The 16,149-nt window shown below is 39.2% G+C and overlaps 1 protein-coding gene across 1 annotated transcript; it reads left to right on the forward strand.

Moving 5' to 3' along the window:
- The first annotated feature begins 4,713 nt into the window (after positions 1–4,713).
- LOC138897237 (uncharacterized) lies at positions 4,714–5,100 on the forward strand. Its single transcript, XM_070183201.1, has one exon. The coding sequence runs from the start codon at positions 4,714–4,716 to the stop codon at positions 5,098–5,100; it is 387 nt and encodes a 128-aa protein (XP_070039302.1).
- The last annotated feature ends 11,049 nt before the right edge of the window (positions 5,101–16,149 follow it).

Raw genomic sequence — 16,149 nt, forward strand, 5'->3', positions numbered from 1 at the left:
AGCAGCAGGCAATTTCTGGTAATTTCAGTTACAACTCCCTAACTGATTTCTCTCTCTCTATCTAACTCTCTCTTCGTTTGTCACCTCTAACCTCCTTCTCTTCTCTTCTTCTTTCAGGTAACTCATGGAGTAATGTAGATGTAAGGCCCCGTGAAAAGTTTTCCTAAAAGTCGCGGTTCTGTGATGTCGGGGCAGGCGTAGAGGTTAATAATAGTAGAAATTGTTCGGACTTTTTGGATTGAACAATGCACTGGGGAGTTGAAGAAAATATTGGGCAGAAGTAGGCATTTCTACGACCTATTCGGTGACCGCAGAACCAATCTGCAGACCGCAGAATGGTCACAGAGTGAATCGGTTTTCTGGGTCATTTTGATATCAATTTCGCGGCCATTATGCGACCACATAACCACTTCGCGGGCCACACTCTTGTCGCATACCGAGCTTTGGGATTTCTCAGAGGGAGGTTCTGCGGTACACTATGCGATCGCAAAACAGTTTTGCGGTGCAGTATGCGACCGCAGAACAGGTCTGCGGGCCGCATAGTGACCGCAGACCCGGTCAGATCCCTTCCAGTTTTTGGCACCCAGATTATGCGGCCGATATGCAGACTGCATAATCAGTCTGCGATCGCATATGCGACTGCATATCCTATTCCGGGGCTTCATTTTTGGGGTTTTTAAACCCGACCCTTCTTCGTTAAAACATATACCATAGCTCATTGTGAGCACATTTCTGATATTCTAGAGAGAGAGAGAGTTCTTAGAGTGATGGAGAAACCTTCAACCTATTATCCATCAATTGTTGCTCAACCATTGAGGATTAACAAAGGAAGTCTTCACCCTAAAGGTAAGAATCTATGTCCTACCTCTCAATTTTACAAAAATGGGTTAAATAGAGAGACAAATATTGGGTGTGGGGGTTGTTGTATTGCATGCATATATCCTTGAAGTATATGGGAAGGTTGTGAGCTAAAAATGGTAGAGAATGGGTTGGGGAATGGTGGAATCTTCCACAAAAAAGGCGTTAAAACATTGATGCACACCTAGTATTTGATAATATGTTCAAATGAGCTAAAACCATGATCATCTTCCTAATTTTGGTTCAACTTGTTATATTTCTAAAATAGATTGAAGTTGCTAAGAATTACATATCATTTTAGAGTTTGAGAAGCTCAAGTGAGGTATGTTGGCCAAACCCCCTTCTTCTTAGAATCGAATCCCACGGTGTTCATGTAATTGGAGTAAGTCCTTGATCATTATTGAATTAGCTATTCCTAATGTGGTTGTGTTGAAAGATGTATGTTCAATACTTATTCTAAATGCTTCATCATGTCATCTTGTCATTTGAGGATGTGTTCAAAATGTGGAATATGTGTTAGAAATGTAAAGATTTCATGTCAAGATCGAAATAAAGATTGTTATGCCAAATTGTATGAAAAGCCTCTATGTGCCTAAGATTTTTCCAAATTGCTCATATGTGAATTTAATGTCTTGAATGGGAAGACCTATTGTTGTTGATAATGATAATGATATTTGAATGTGGAAAAGGGAACTGGAACTATGAAATATGGCCAAGTGCCAAGAATGACTTTGTAATCGTGATCGCTAGTGCCAATGAATTGAAAAGATATGAAAGAAGTACGATGTGAATTGATTGACTGAAAAAGGTAACGTCTTGGGTGAGACGGCCTGGCCGATCGAGGCGTGATCGGACTCCATGCCGCACACATGGTGGTGGCTGTGCTGAGAAATAATAATTGAAATTGTGGTTATGGTTGATGTCTCAAATGGGACGACCTAGCCGATCGCGTCAAGATCGGACTCCGTGTAAGAATACGGATGTATTGTGAATTATGGTATATCGGCACTAAAGATCACCCTACCTAATAACATGGAGATTGACTTGAGAACTTATGTGATCCTTATTTGATATTTTAGTATTGTTTGAAGCCCTTATTGAACTCATGACCGTTTTTTCCTTGTATTATTATTCATTCTATTGAGATGGTGTCTAGCTTTACATACTAATACTATTCGATAGTACTAACGTCCCTTTTTGCCGGGGGCGCTGCCTCTTTAAATAGATGCAAGTGGTTCCATAGCAGGCAGTGTTGATCAGCGATAGCAGTACACCTTCCTCCTAGAATACTTGGTGAGCCCCACCTCATTCCGGGGTCATGTATGTTTTGTACATTTTGTTATCACGTTTTGAGGTATATCCGGGGCTTTATTGCCGGCACTATCATAACTCTCTTTTGTATATCTTAGAGGCTCCGTAGACACTATGTGGGTTGTACATGGATGCTAGAAAAGTCAAACAGATTATGTTGTGTTTTGATCTCTTGTTCCACTTTAGACTATAAAAAGGTGTGTGTTTTGAGACTTAAAAGTGATGTAATCAATAGAAAGGTTTTGGTATTGTATTCATGATCTCCCTATTGTCTAATTAATGAATATATGTCACCTCTTTTCCATGAGTGAGTTTGGGGTAGAAAGTATCTAGCAGGCTTGCTCGGCTGGGTTTACTCGGTAGAGCGCCGCTCGTGCTCCCCGAGTTTGGGTCGACAGTAGATTTCATTGTAGAAGAAACATTGTTATAATCCAAAATCTATTACAATCAATAAAGAAATCCTGCTTTTCTCATTATCTTCTTTTTAATTTCGATTACAAATTATTATTGCACACAACTGACATTGAAGAAATGCCCCAGAAATTTCAAGCCACAGTTGCACCACTATTTCACAAAACAGACATTAGAGCAACCGTATAATCCCTTGCCTCCCCCAAAATTAGTGAACACAAAACAATAGCTGAGAGTCAGAGGTTGCCTAACTTGTATTGCTTCCGCTTCAGTTTATGTTACACTATTTCCTTCTTATAGCATGTTTGGCCAAGTTTCTCCAATCCTAGAAGCACTTTCTTTTTAAAAAAGTATTTTTTTTTTCAAGTTGAAGTGTTTGGCCGCACTTTTGGAAGAAAAAAAGTTCTTTTGAGGAAAAGCAGAAACAATTTTGGAGAAGCAGACAAAAGTAGCTTCTCTCCAAAAGTTTTTTTTTGAAAAGCACTTTTGAAAAAAATACACTTAGAAGCAGTTTTCAAAAGCTTGGCCAAATACTAGTTGCTGCTAAGAAGTACTTTTCAAATTAATTAACCAAACACAAATTGCTTCTCACCAAAAGTTATGAGAAAAACACTTTTGAGAAAAAGAACTTCTCAAAATAAGCTTATTTTTGCAGCTTGGCTAAACAGGCTATTAGTCCATTCAAAAAAGGACAAGACAGATTCGTCGTGTTACACAACTTCTTATTGGAAATGAAAGAGAGAGACAAAGACTTTTAATCTATTCCTTTCATTTGGGTAAAGCTGTTAATGCAGCTTTTAGTCGTTTGTATGAGGAACTCGAGGGCCGAAGTGGGGATAAGAGGTTGTTCAGGTTAGCCCAGGCGCGAGAAAGGAAAGAACGTGACTTAGACCAAGTGAAGTGCATCAAGGACGAAGAAGGTAGTTGGATGAGGGGCTTATCCGTCGGAGATGGCAGACCTACTTCCATAGTCTCTTGAATAAGGAAGGGGACAAGAGCATTATACTAGGTGATTTGGAACTCTCTAGGAGTCGTTGTGACTTTGGGTATTGTAGGGAGATTAGAATCGATTAAATTGAGGGTGCTATGTGTAAGATGAGCAGGGGCAAAGTGACCGGGGAGATCCTGATGGAGTTTTGGAAGAGTGCGGGCAAGGCAGGCTTGGAGTGGCTAACTAGGTTATTTAATGTCATTTTTAGAACGAAGAAGATGCCCGAAGAGTGGAGGTGGAGCACAATGGTTCCTGTATACTAGAACAAGGATGATATCCAAAATTGCAATAACTATCGGGGTATCACGCTGCTTCGCCATACTATGAAAGTCTGGGAGAGAGTGGTAGAGCTAATGGTGAGGAGGAGTGTGTCTATTTCCGAGAACCAGTTTGGGATTATGCCAGGGTGTTCGACTACGGAAGCTATCCACATTGTTAGGAGATTGATGGAGTAGTATATGGAGAGAAAGAAGGACTTGCATATGATATTCATTGACTTAGAAAAGGCGTACGATAAAGTTCCGAGAGAGGTTTTGTGGAGATGTTTGGAGGCTAGAGGTGTACCTGTTGCCTACGTTAGGTTGATTAAGGACATGTATGATGGAGTAAAGACCCGAGTAAAGACGGTGGGTGGGGACTTAGACCATTTTCTAATTATGATGGGATTGCATCAGGTTGTCGGCACTCATCCCTTTTTTGTTTGCTCTAATGATGGACGTACTTACGCGCCACATCCAAGGAGAGGTGCCGTGGTGTATGCTATTTGAAGATGATATTGTATTGATTGACGAGATGCGAGACGGTGTGAACGCGCAATTAGAGGTATAAAGGCAGACCTTGGAATCTAAAGGTTTCAAGTTGAGCAGGACCAAGACGGAATACTTGGAGTGTAAGTTCAGTGGCGAGACTGAAGGAAGGGAAGGGGAGGTGAGGCTGGACTCGCAGGTCATCCATAGGAGAGGGAGTTTTAAATACCTTGGGTCTATTATTCAGGGGGATGGGGAGATTGAGATGTCACACATCGTATTGGGGCGGGATGGATGAAATGGAGACTCGCTTCCGGTATTTTGTGTGACAAGAAGGTGCCACCGAAACTTAAGGGTAAATTCTACAGAGTGGTGGTCAGACCAACGATGTTGTATATGGCTGAGTGTTGGCTAGTTAAGATCGCTCATGTCCAGAAGATGAAGGTAGCAGAGATGAGAATGTTGAGATGGATGTGCGGGCACACCATGTTAGATAAGATCAGAAATGAGGTTATTCGCGACAAGGTGGGTGTGACCCCTATTGAGGACAAGATGCGGGAAGCGTGGTTTAGGTGGTTTGGTCATTTTAGGAAGATGAGCACAGACGTCCCGGTGAGGAGGTGTGAGAGGTTGACATTGGAGGGCTTACGGAGAGATAGAGGTAGGCCAAAGAAGATCTGGAGAGAGGTGATTAGGCAAGACATGACGCAACTTCAACTGACCGAGGACATGACCCTTGATAGGATAGGAATGTATGGAGATCGAATTAGAGTAGTAGAGTAGGTAGTCTAGAGGGTTCATAACAGTAGTATTGATACGCAGTCTCACTTTATGTTGGTAGTAAGTTTTTATGACTAACCGTTGTTTTCTTTCATTGTTGATCACCTTATTGTCTTGTTGTTTTTATTCTCCTTTTATATGGCTTTTTGGTACTGTCCCTTCTTGTTTATATTTTCATTAATGTGGTGCTTATACTTTTCTGAGCCGAGGGTCTATTGAAAACAACTTCTCTATACTCACAAGGTAGGGGTAAGGTATGCGTACACACTACCCTCCCCAAACCTCACGATGTGAGATAATACTGGGTATGTTGTAGTTGTTAATGCTCAAAATAGACATTAAACACATCAATCTTCTATTCTAATAATCTTTTCTTTTTTCTAATTTCCCCCTCTTTTAACAATAAAATGAATAAACTGAGCATGAATATGCTCCAACTCATCTTCCTTCCTAGATCTCGCCCAATTTTAAATTAACAAGCCTTACAGATAGCTATAGTCACAAGAATTACTCCTTTGGCATTTCAAACTAGTTTCTTCCCAATACTTGTTTCTTGTTCTGATATTATTCAGTGCTAAAAATCGCAGGCTAAAACAGAGCATACATGCTAAGTCTAGTTATCATACTATTCAAACCCTCTTAACACACAAACACAATACTCAAAAGTAGGTTCAGTAAGGTGACAAATAACAATTAAGGCTCATATATACTTTTCTATCAACACAATAATAAAAATAAAAATAAAAAACTACTACTAAGACACCCGGTTCAAACATTATAGTACGACTCTGGTAAGCAACTAAAGTCACAATAAAATCACATTTTTTGGCTTCTTCAATAATTGGAAAATATTCCTCATTCGGGTAAGCTGTCAGATCACAACAAAGGGGAACTAAGGAATGGATGAGAGAATTTTACATGCCTTTCACTTGGTAGATGTAGGTTCCAAACATTAGCATAAAACTCTCTACCAATTCCTCGTTTCCTCTATTTATTTTCTTGAGACAAAATGTCGTTCATCAAACTTCTTAAGGGTATTCACCTTTACAGCTTTGCCCTAGTATTTAGAAACTGAATAGGGTTGCCACCTTTTATTGGCAGACAGAGGTGGCAAAATTGGGCTAAGAAAACGTGGCTCACCCAAACCGTCTAAAAAACTAATGGGTTGGGCCTATTATACAGCCAGTTAGCCCAAATTGACATGTCAAAACTTATTTCATGAATTAGCTTATGATTACTTGTATAATAGCCTGTTTGGCCGAGTTTAAACCGAAAGCACTTGTTTTTCAAAGTTGGAGTATTTGGTCATGCTTTTAGAGGAAAAAAAATATTTTTGAGTAGAAACAGAAGCAGTTTTGGAGAAGCAAAAAAAATAATTTTTCTCCAAAAATACTTTTTTGAAAAACACCTTTGAAAAAAATATACTTAGAAGCAGTTTTTAAAAGCTTGGCCAAACACTAATTGCTACTCAGAAGTGCTTTTCAAATAAATTAGCCAAACACAAACTTCTTCTCACCAAAAGTACTTCTGAAAAAAATACTTCTCAAAATAAGCTGATTTTTGCAGCTTGGCCAAACATGCTATAAGTCTAGAGCTCCAATACACAAATAGCCGACCATATTTACTGTTTACCTTTTTTAGCTGGTATACATAGATTATGCATGAGTTATACATATACTATATATCCGCCAGCTATTTTTAGTTGAAGAGATTAGGTCGGCGGCTATTTGAGTCAACTCTTGTGGTTATTACTCAAAATATAGTGAAATGGGTAAATAGCCACTTTTTACACTGCTAATTCTAAATTAGCCACCATTTCAAAACTAATTAATATTTAGCCACTTAGTATTTAGATGGAAAAAATTACCCCTAAACTAAAATAAGAATACATACCATCTTCATCCCTTCTTCTTTCATTGTGTTTTATACTTGAACCAGCTATCATGTAAATTAATTATTTTCTCGATGTTGTTCTTTCTGGGTGAAGTAAGAATTTTTGATACGATCCTAGATAGACCGGACAAAGCGGAGAATATTGAAGATGACTCCGAATTATCCAATGGACCGTTGACTCGCTCTAAGTCCAAGAATACCCGAGGGATACACGCTGAGGAGCTGTATGATCTTCAACAATTGGTTAGAAGATATTTAGAGAGTCACTTGGAGGATTCATGCAAAGAATACTATGTTTGGAGTCTTAAAATTGAAGAATCAGGATCCCAAGTCAAATCGTGTAACACAGTTTCATCAACTGTTGGCTACGTACAATTCAAGAGGGGCCTGAAGAGCTGAAGAAAATAAGCTTCTGAAATTCGACACGGTTCAGCTGTGTGTTACGGTTGAGGCTACGGTTTAGCCTAACGAGTTTTGTTGGAAAATTAACTTTGAGGCTTTTCCTATTCTAATCATAGGGTATTTATATTAGCCTAGGGTTATTTTATTAGCGGCTTAGTATATTTTGATATAAGAAAACACTTGAGAGAGATTTGGAACCTCTTGGTTTGAGTTCGACTTTTGATTACCTGTTTTCAAGAATTGGGTTCTTGAGGGTAATCTTCTTCTCCTTTCTTTATATTTAGGGTTTCTAATTTGTCGTTCTTGGGAGACGATCGAATAGTTTTTCGATTGTTGCTTGAGACATTCACTTAGGGTTCTAGATTTTTTTTAATATTTTATTATTTAGACTACTTTTGATTATCTTAATCTAATCTACCATTAGTTTTGCTTTAGTTATTGTTATTTTCATATTTCGATATTTTGTTTATCTCGGATCGTATCAATTCTCAAATATCAACTATTGCAGTTCAAGTAAAAAGATGTTATGTCATTTTGAGAACGAGAATTGTTGATCTATTTCATGTTAATATTGAAGTGCAATGTATTATACAGTTGCACCCAATGCAAATTTTCAACTTTGGAAGATACAGATTGATGTAGATCCTCAATTTTTCATTGCATGTTGTTATACCTTTGGATATATTTGTAATGTCAGAATTATTCGAACGTCGAAATGATGCTAAAGCTGATATTTTTTTGCAACCCTTAGTTATTTTGGTCATTTTTCATCTTAAGAAAGATACTTTAACTCTGCTACAATTTTGACTATAATATCTACTTGAATTATAATTGCTTTTCTGAGGTATGACGGAACAATTCCATGAAAATAAAAAATTAAAAATATTTGGTGCTCCCAAGTTTGTGATTCAGATTAGCAAATATAACAACGACTACAAGAGAGCTCTAGGAAAGTGTTTTAGAGTTTGAACTGGTACAGTTCAAATATCAATTCAAACTCTAGGAGAAGTTCATGGAATTTGACTTTGAATTGCACTCGAATATTTTTTCTTTCTTCTTGTGCGCTTGTTCTCACTTTTCACATAGCTTTTAATTCCTGTTATGGGTGTGACGTTGTTATGTTCTTCTGGTAACATTAATATTACCAACAAAAAGTGGTAATATTTGGCTATAAAAATATTACATTTATAGCCAAACTTCTCAAATACTACAACCACGAACTTCTCAAATATTACATCTCATAAGCACTATAAAAAAATGGCTACGCCACCTAATTTTTTCAACAAAAAATGGTAGAAATATGATTTTTTTGGGGGGTGATCTTTAACTTTTGACCTTCGCTTGCCCCATAGGAAGAACTTCTAAGTCAAAAGTTAAAAGTGTTGCCTTATGGGTCAAGCGAGTTACAATACTTGTTAAACTTGGAGTTCTTCTCATGAAACAAGTGGAAAGTGTTTGGCAAAGTCAAAAAGTACTTAAAATAAATTAAAAATTGCTTAAAACAAGCCAAAAGTAATACGTTAGGCAATCCCAACTTATTGCTTTTTGGCTTACAAGCTATTTCTATCGTAAAAATACTTTTTTTAAGCCAATCCAAACGGGCTCTCAAAATTCAAGACCATCTACATTCAGAGCTATTTGTATACTTTACCCGTTATTATTTTGAGGGGTCACTTGGTAATCGGATTCGGAGGTTAGCATAGCATAAATTTGAAATTAGATTTGTCTAATGTTTGATTGTAGACTTAGCTAAAACCAAGATAAAATATATACCAAAATAACGAGATTAGTTATTCTATATAGAAGATAATGTTATGAAATAAAAGCAATTTAGTAAAACATGAACAAGAAAAAGTTATGAAATAAAAGCAATTTAGTAAAACATGAACAAGAAATAGAGATAGAGAGAAGGAAGAGTATTTCTTCTTCAATTGTGTGTATTTTCTTATCTATTACAAGGCCTTTATATAGGCATGAAAAGTGAAGAAAAATATGTCATTGAATATGTCATTAAGCATAAAAATATTTCATTGAATATGTCATTAAGTATTTGAGAAGATCCTGGAGGAAGAGTAGACATCCACCATAATTTGATTTTTCTTATAATACTCCCCCTTGGATGTCCATAGATAATGTGCCTCGTTAAAACTTTATTAGGAAAAAACCCTATGGGAAAAAATTCCTAGTGAAGGAAAAAGAGTACACATGTTTAGAAATACGCCCTTTGGTTACCTCGTTAAAAGACTTGCAAGGAAAATCCAGTGGGACAAAACTTTGTAAGGGAAAAAGAGTACAACACGCATTAACTCCCCCTGATGAGAGCATCAATTCACATCCTTGAGCCTTCGCATCTCAATCTTGTACACTAGTTTCTTGAAGGTTGAAGTCGGTAGAGATTTGGTGAACAAATCAGTCATATTATCACTTGAACGGATCTGTTGCATATTGATATCACCATTATTTTGAAGATCATGCGTGAAAAATAACTCCGGTGAAATTTGCTTTGTCCTATTCCCTTTTTATGAATCATCCCTTCAATTGGGCTATGCATGCTACATTGTCTTCATACAAAATTGTGGGTAGTTTATCACACTTCAAACCATATTTGTCTCCTCAGGTACGTTCCTTGATCTCAACCAAAAATCGGCCATGGATTTCAGCGAAGGTATCACCAAAGGGGGCAAAGAAGTGGACAAAACATTGGGCCTCGCTCACTATGTCCCATTTCCTATCAGCACTACGGGCAAAGCACACGCTAGCCCACACCAAAAATACTCTGGGGTTAAAAAGGTAATTACACACCTTTGATCGAATGATAAAAGATCCTTTTTTTGGGAATATGGGATCCCCTGTAAATCTCCCAAAAGCTACCTGTTAGGGAGAAAGGGAAAGGGTGGAGCCCACCCAAATTTTGGCAAATGCCCTCCCCCCCCCCCAAAAAAAATAATTAAGTAATATCACCGAGTCAGTCAGAAAGCCTCCCTGATTTGGGTAATTATACTCTGACAAACCCAAATAAATTTGATAAAGTGGGCCACCCCTCAAACCCAACAACCTAACCTAACTCTATCCTAACCTACACTCCAACCATACCCACACTCCCTCTGATTGCGCCTCTCTCAATAGAGGCCATCAATTGCCTGGGAAAACTCAACCACACCATCTCAGCCATGAAATGACACTGAGTGTCAATCCTTCAAGATTGAGCAAAGATCTCAAACGTCCCAGTACGAATTACAACAGCCACCAAATGAATTATAACCAGGCAGCTGAAGAGATGCCTCTGTTTTAAAGCACAACCGACGACCTCCCCAAAAAAGCACCTCTCAATGGCGAACCCAATGTCATGACCCAAAATCCTAACCTGTCGTGATGGCGCCTATCTCAGTACTAGGCAAGCCGACAACATCAATAACCCACGATTTTCTTTAAATTTAAAAACGTAACGTTTAATACAATACCAAAGATCTAGCAATTTCTGATACAACACTCCCAAAACCTGGTGTCATTGAGTACATGAGCATCTAATATGAGTACAAGTCTGGAAAATACGGTCTATAATAGTCTGAGACCAAATACAGTAAACAAGGAGATAGATAAGGAGAGACAAGATCCGCGGAACACGGCAGCTACCTCAAAATCTCCTGAAAATCAACTGCGCGAAATGATCAATACCCGCTATATTCAGGAACACCTGGATCTGCACACGAAGTGCAGGGTGTAGTATGAATACAATTAACTCAGCAAGTAATAATAATAACTAAGGAACTGAAGATAATGACGAGCTACACAGTCATAGTTCACTTTCAGTAGTTCCAGCAAAGAATACATATGCTTTCAAATCCGGCAATTTAAGTCAAATCAATTTTTATACAGTTTAATTTCAAGTAATCCGGACATAAATTCTTTCAGAGATTTCACAACAATGACAGATAGCAACCAAGTGCAACAACAAATGCAAAGAAAGTACAACCTCTCAGGCAACAATCACTCAGCTCATCACAACAGCTCAACCACTCGGCTCTCAGCCCTCAGCACTCACATTCGATGGGTACCCGCGCTCACTAGGGGTGTGTAGAGACTCCGGAGGGGCTCCTACAACCCAAGCGCCATAATTTATACGGATAACTCACGTGCTGCACGGAAACTCACGTGCTATAATATCCTGCACGGATAACTCACGTGCCATAATATCCTTACCTCACCGACAGGCCCTCGGCCTTACTCAGTCCTCAACTTCTCAAGTCTCTCGGGCTCTCAGAAATCACAAAGATCAGCCCAAACAAAGATAACATAGTATATCAACAAATATCCAGAAAGACTGAGGTATAATACGCAAGAAAAATCATGACTGAGTACAACACAACAATTAGCAAATAATTCAACAAGTATGCGAACTCTGTGGGTCCCAACAGTACTATCACATAGCCTAAGCATGATTTTAATCATGATTTATAGTCAAAATTCTTCAACACAAAGAGAGATTATAGCTAACAACAGGTTATTCAACTTTACAGTTTCACGGGACGGACCAAATCACAATCCCTTCAGTACACGCCCACACACCCGTCACCTAGCATGTGTGTTACCTCCAAAATAATCACATGACATAAAATCCGGGGTTTCATACCCTCAGGACCAGATTTATAACTGTTACTTACCTCAACCCGTGTAATTATTTATTCCTCTATGCCCTTGCAATGAGAATTGGTCTCCGGAAGCCTCGTATCTAGCCACAATTAATTCAAATCAGTCAATACAAATTATTGTAATTAATTCCATAAGAAAATACTAATTTTTCCCAATAAAATCCGAAATTAACTCAAAATTCGTCCATAGGGCCCACGTCTCGGAACCCGATAAAAGTTACAGAATATGAACGCACATCCAACCACGAGTCCAACCATATAAATTTTACCAAAATCCGACATCAACTCGACCCTCCAATCTTCAATTAAAGTCTATGAAGATTTCTACCATTTTCAACCCAATCCTTACCCATTTGAACTTAACAATCCTTCCACAACCTTATTGGTATGTATACATAATACTCTTACACCTAGAAATCATACTATAAATCACCCATTTTTATTCCAAACCCGAAATTGAAGGATTGAGGAAAGAAATTCTTACCTCTTTGAAGCCCTAGCAAGATCCTTGTGAAATCTTCAAACCTTGAATAAGAATTGATGGATAAATGACTAAGTCTTCACTTTCTCTCTCTAAAATGCTCTCACCTCTCTCTAAAATAACAGATTTTGGCTCAAAAATGAGCTTCAAGGGCTATAAATTGAAGTTGGGTCGGGTCAAGAATTAGAATGAATGGAAGCTCCGCATAACAGGCATGCGGTCCGCATACCGGCCGCATAATTTGGCCTCCAAAGTTGGGCATTACTGACCTGGTCTGCGGTCATTATGCGGTCCGCATACTTGTTCTGCGGTCGCATAATACACCACAAAACAGGTCTGCGGTCGCATAGTGTACCGCAGATTTTTCTCAAATCTTGCTCCTCTCCTAAACTACTTTGCGACCATTATGCGGTCCGCAGAGTGATTCTGCGACCGCATAGTGGTCGTAGAAATGACCATTTTCCGACAAAATTTTCCTTTACACTTCGGTGTATTGTTCATCCCAAAAAGTCTGAGCCGTGGCTTACAAGCTCGCCGCGAGAAATTTCTATAATCTTTGTAATAATTGATCTACCTCGGCACCACCAAAACTTAATTTCCTTAGCAAAATTTCTCCGAGGTCGTTACACATAAGTTAGCATCCGGTCAACTTTTTCAACTTAAATTCTAAACTTTGGAACTAAGCGCTCTAATCATTTCAAAGTCTCACCAAACCCAAACCAATTACCCCGGCAAGCCAAATAACAATTGTAATTCACAATTTGAGCAGTAAATAGGGGAACGGGATTGCAATAGTCAAAACGATCAGCTGGGTCGTTACACCTAAATAATCCCAGCACTCAACAGAACACCACCCCTAACGATGTCAACTCTTCCACTACCACCAGATTTGATACTGGAATCTTGGCTGGAGATGGCTCTGCAGGGCCACTTCAAATCATTGTAAATGATGGTTGGGCCAGTCCCAATCTCCATCACCATCCAAGATCCACGATACCTAGCACGACTAGCGACCTACCTTCTTCACCAAGGCTTGTCAAACTTAGGCCACCAACTTTGGCTGTCCACTCCCCTCTAAGCCCAATACATTGACACCCAACAACCCTTCTCTCTGGAGGAGCTCAACAATCTGATGAGGCAACTCTGTCAAATAATGCCTTTCTTTCTAATCATGGACCTGAACATACCTCTTCTATCACCTGCCTTCACCATGTGGCCACATGTGTACCAGTCCACTCCCCCACTATCGACTTAGTCCACAACAATAGACCAACTAATCAAGGAGAAGAACCAGACCCTAGTATACCTCAAAGAGTCCAACGCAGACCTAGAAAACATCCTGGAAAAATTAGGAGTCCCAAAAAAAATAGTACTCCTCATGCAAGAATCCCAGATGGTCAAGTACAAAGAGCCGTTCGGAGAAATGCTTATTGCTCTCTGCCCCAGAAAGCTAACAAGTTGCAAACTAAATCTCCAAGTTCCCTCATCTCTAAACTTAGGGAACTCGGCAGTAGCCCTAAGCCTTGTGCTGGGAAGAGTGAAAGCGACCCCTGTGGGAAAGGGGAAGGGCCTCAAGAGGAAAGCCCTATCTCAAAACCCTTTACTGATGAACTTCATAATATGGAATGCGAGTGGAGCCAACAGTGCTGAATTTCGCAGACACTGTGCCTCCATGGTCAAGCTGCACAACCCTGCTGTCCTTGTTCTCCTTGAGACAAGAATAACCGACCATATGTATTTGACTATTGAGCTCTAGTTCATAGCTCAATTCCAATCCCCTGCCATTGGGCAATCTGGGGAAATTGCTTTCATGTGGAAGGATGACCTAGTGAAGCTCGAAGTGGTTTGTACCACACCTCAGGGTATGCATGTCATGGTGAAGGTAACCCCTGATGACTCTAAATGGATTTTCTCTGCTATTTATGCTAGTAGTCACCTTCATGATAGAATTAGATTATGGCAGTCCCTTGAGGACATGACTCAGTTTATAAAGGTACCTGGATTGTAGGAGGTCACTTCAATGAAGTCCTAAAAGCCAGGGACAAATTTGGGGCAACAACATTAATAATAGTAGAAGCAATTATTTTTGGAGCTATTTGAACTAATGTAGACTAGTTGACCTAGGTTTCAAGGGCTCATAATACACTTAGTCTAATAAAAGATACACTAACAGGCGAGACCTTATCCTAGAGAGGCTGGATAGGTGCTTTGCCACTGATGACTGGATTGAGTCATACCCGAAATCTATAGTTACCTACCTCTCTAGGACCCAGTCTGACCACTGTCCACTACTCCTCAACATCACTAGTCAACAATACAGTGATTATAGAAGGGTCTTTAGATTCGAGTTTATGTGGTGTTGTCACCCTGATTTCCCCTCCATTGTTCAAAATAGCTTCCACTCCACAAATATTTTTTTGGGTGACACCAACACTTTTAAGGCTAATGTGACCACTTGGAATAGGCATGTCTTTGGAAATATCTTCCATAAAAAGAAGCACATTTTAGCTAGGCTTAATGGCATCCAAAATTCTAATGCCCATCCTTTCAGCACCTACCTCCAAGACTTGGAATCAAACCTCCAAGCTGAGTTCTTAGCTATCCTTAAGAATGAGGAGGATTTTTTTGAAGCTCAAATCTAGAATTAACTAGATGTGTGAAGGAGATGCCAACACTAGGTTCTTCCATACAACTACCATTAACAGAAGAAGGAGAAATAGGATTCTTAGCTTAATAGATGAGTTAGAAAATCAGATCAAAGACCCCAACCTCATCAAAGAAACCACAAGAGGCTACTTTGCAGACCTCTTTACCACATCCCATAATACATCTGCCTTCAAAAGCTACTGCAGTGATGACCCCCATCTAGTCCTTACAGATAAAATGAGGGTATCCCTTGATCAATCCCTTAGGCACTCTGAAATCAAGAAAGCCATAGACTGTTTCAAGCCCTTTAAGGCTCCTAGGCCTGATGGACTGCATCCTTTCTTCTACCAAAAATACTGGAACATCCTATCTACCCAAGTCAGCAACTTTTGTCAGAAGGTATTCACCACCTCAACCATGCCCCCAGAAGTCAATAGGACCCTCCTGTACTTGATCCCTAAATGCCAAAATACTGCTATGCTTAAGAGCTTTAGACCAATTGGACTGTATAACACTATGTACAAAATTTTCATTAAGATTATAGTGAATAGGATAAAGCCCTTACTCCATACCATAATTGGGCCATCACAGGACAGTTTCCTATCTAACAGAAGGGTTGCTGATACCATAATTGTTCAGGAATACATCACTCACTTCCAAAAGATGAAAGGAAAAATGCTAACATGGTCCTTAAGATAGACTTAGAGAAAGCCTTTGACAGACTTGAGTGGTCTTACATCAGGGACTCCCTAATGTTCTTCAAATTCCCACCTAAATTGATCAATCTGATCCTCTCATGTATCTCCACTAGTTCCATATCCATCTTGGTCAATGAGAGCCAAATTGAGCCCTTCAATCCTACTAGAGGAATCAAGCAGGGTGACCCCATCTCCCCATACCAATTCATTATTTGCATGGAAAGACTCTCAAGGAATATTGACCAGGAAGTTCTGAGAAATGACCGGTTTCCAATCACCATCA

Source organism: Nicotiana tomentosiformis, chromosome 8 (assembly GCF_000390325.3).
Source record: "Nicotiana tomentosiformis chromosome 8, ASM39032v3, whole genome shotgun sequence".
NCBI classification, from domain to species: domain Eukaryota; kingdom Viridiplantae; phylum Streptophyta; class Magnoliopsida; order Solanales; family Solanaceae; genus Nicotiana; species Nicotiana tomentosiformis.

Bases quoted from the DNA above. Each gene is read 5' to 3' on its own strand.
- LOC138897237 (XM_070183201.1), top strand. From the start codon at position 4,714: ATGGCTGAGTGTTGGCTAGTTAAGATCGCTCATGTCCAGAAGATGAAG.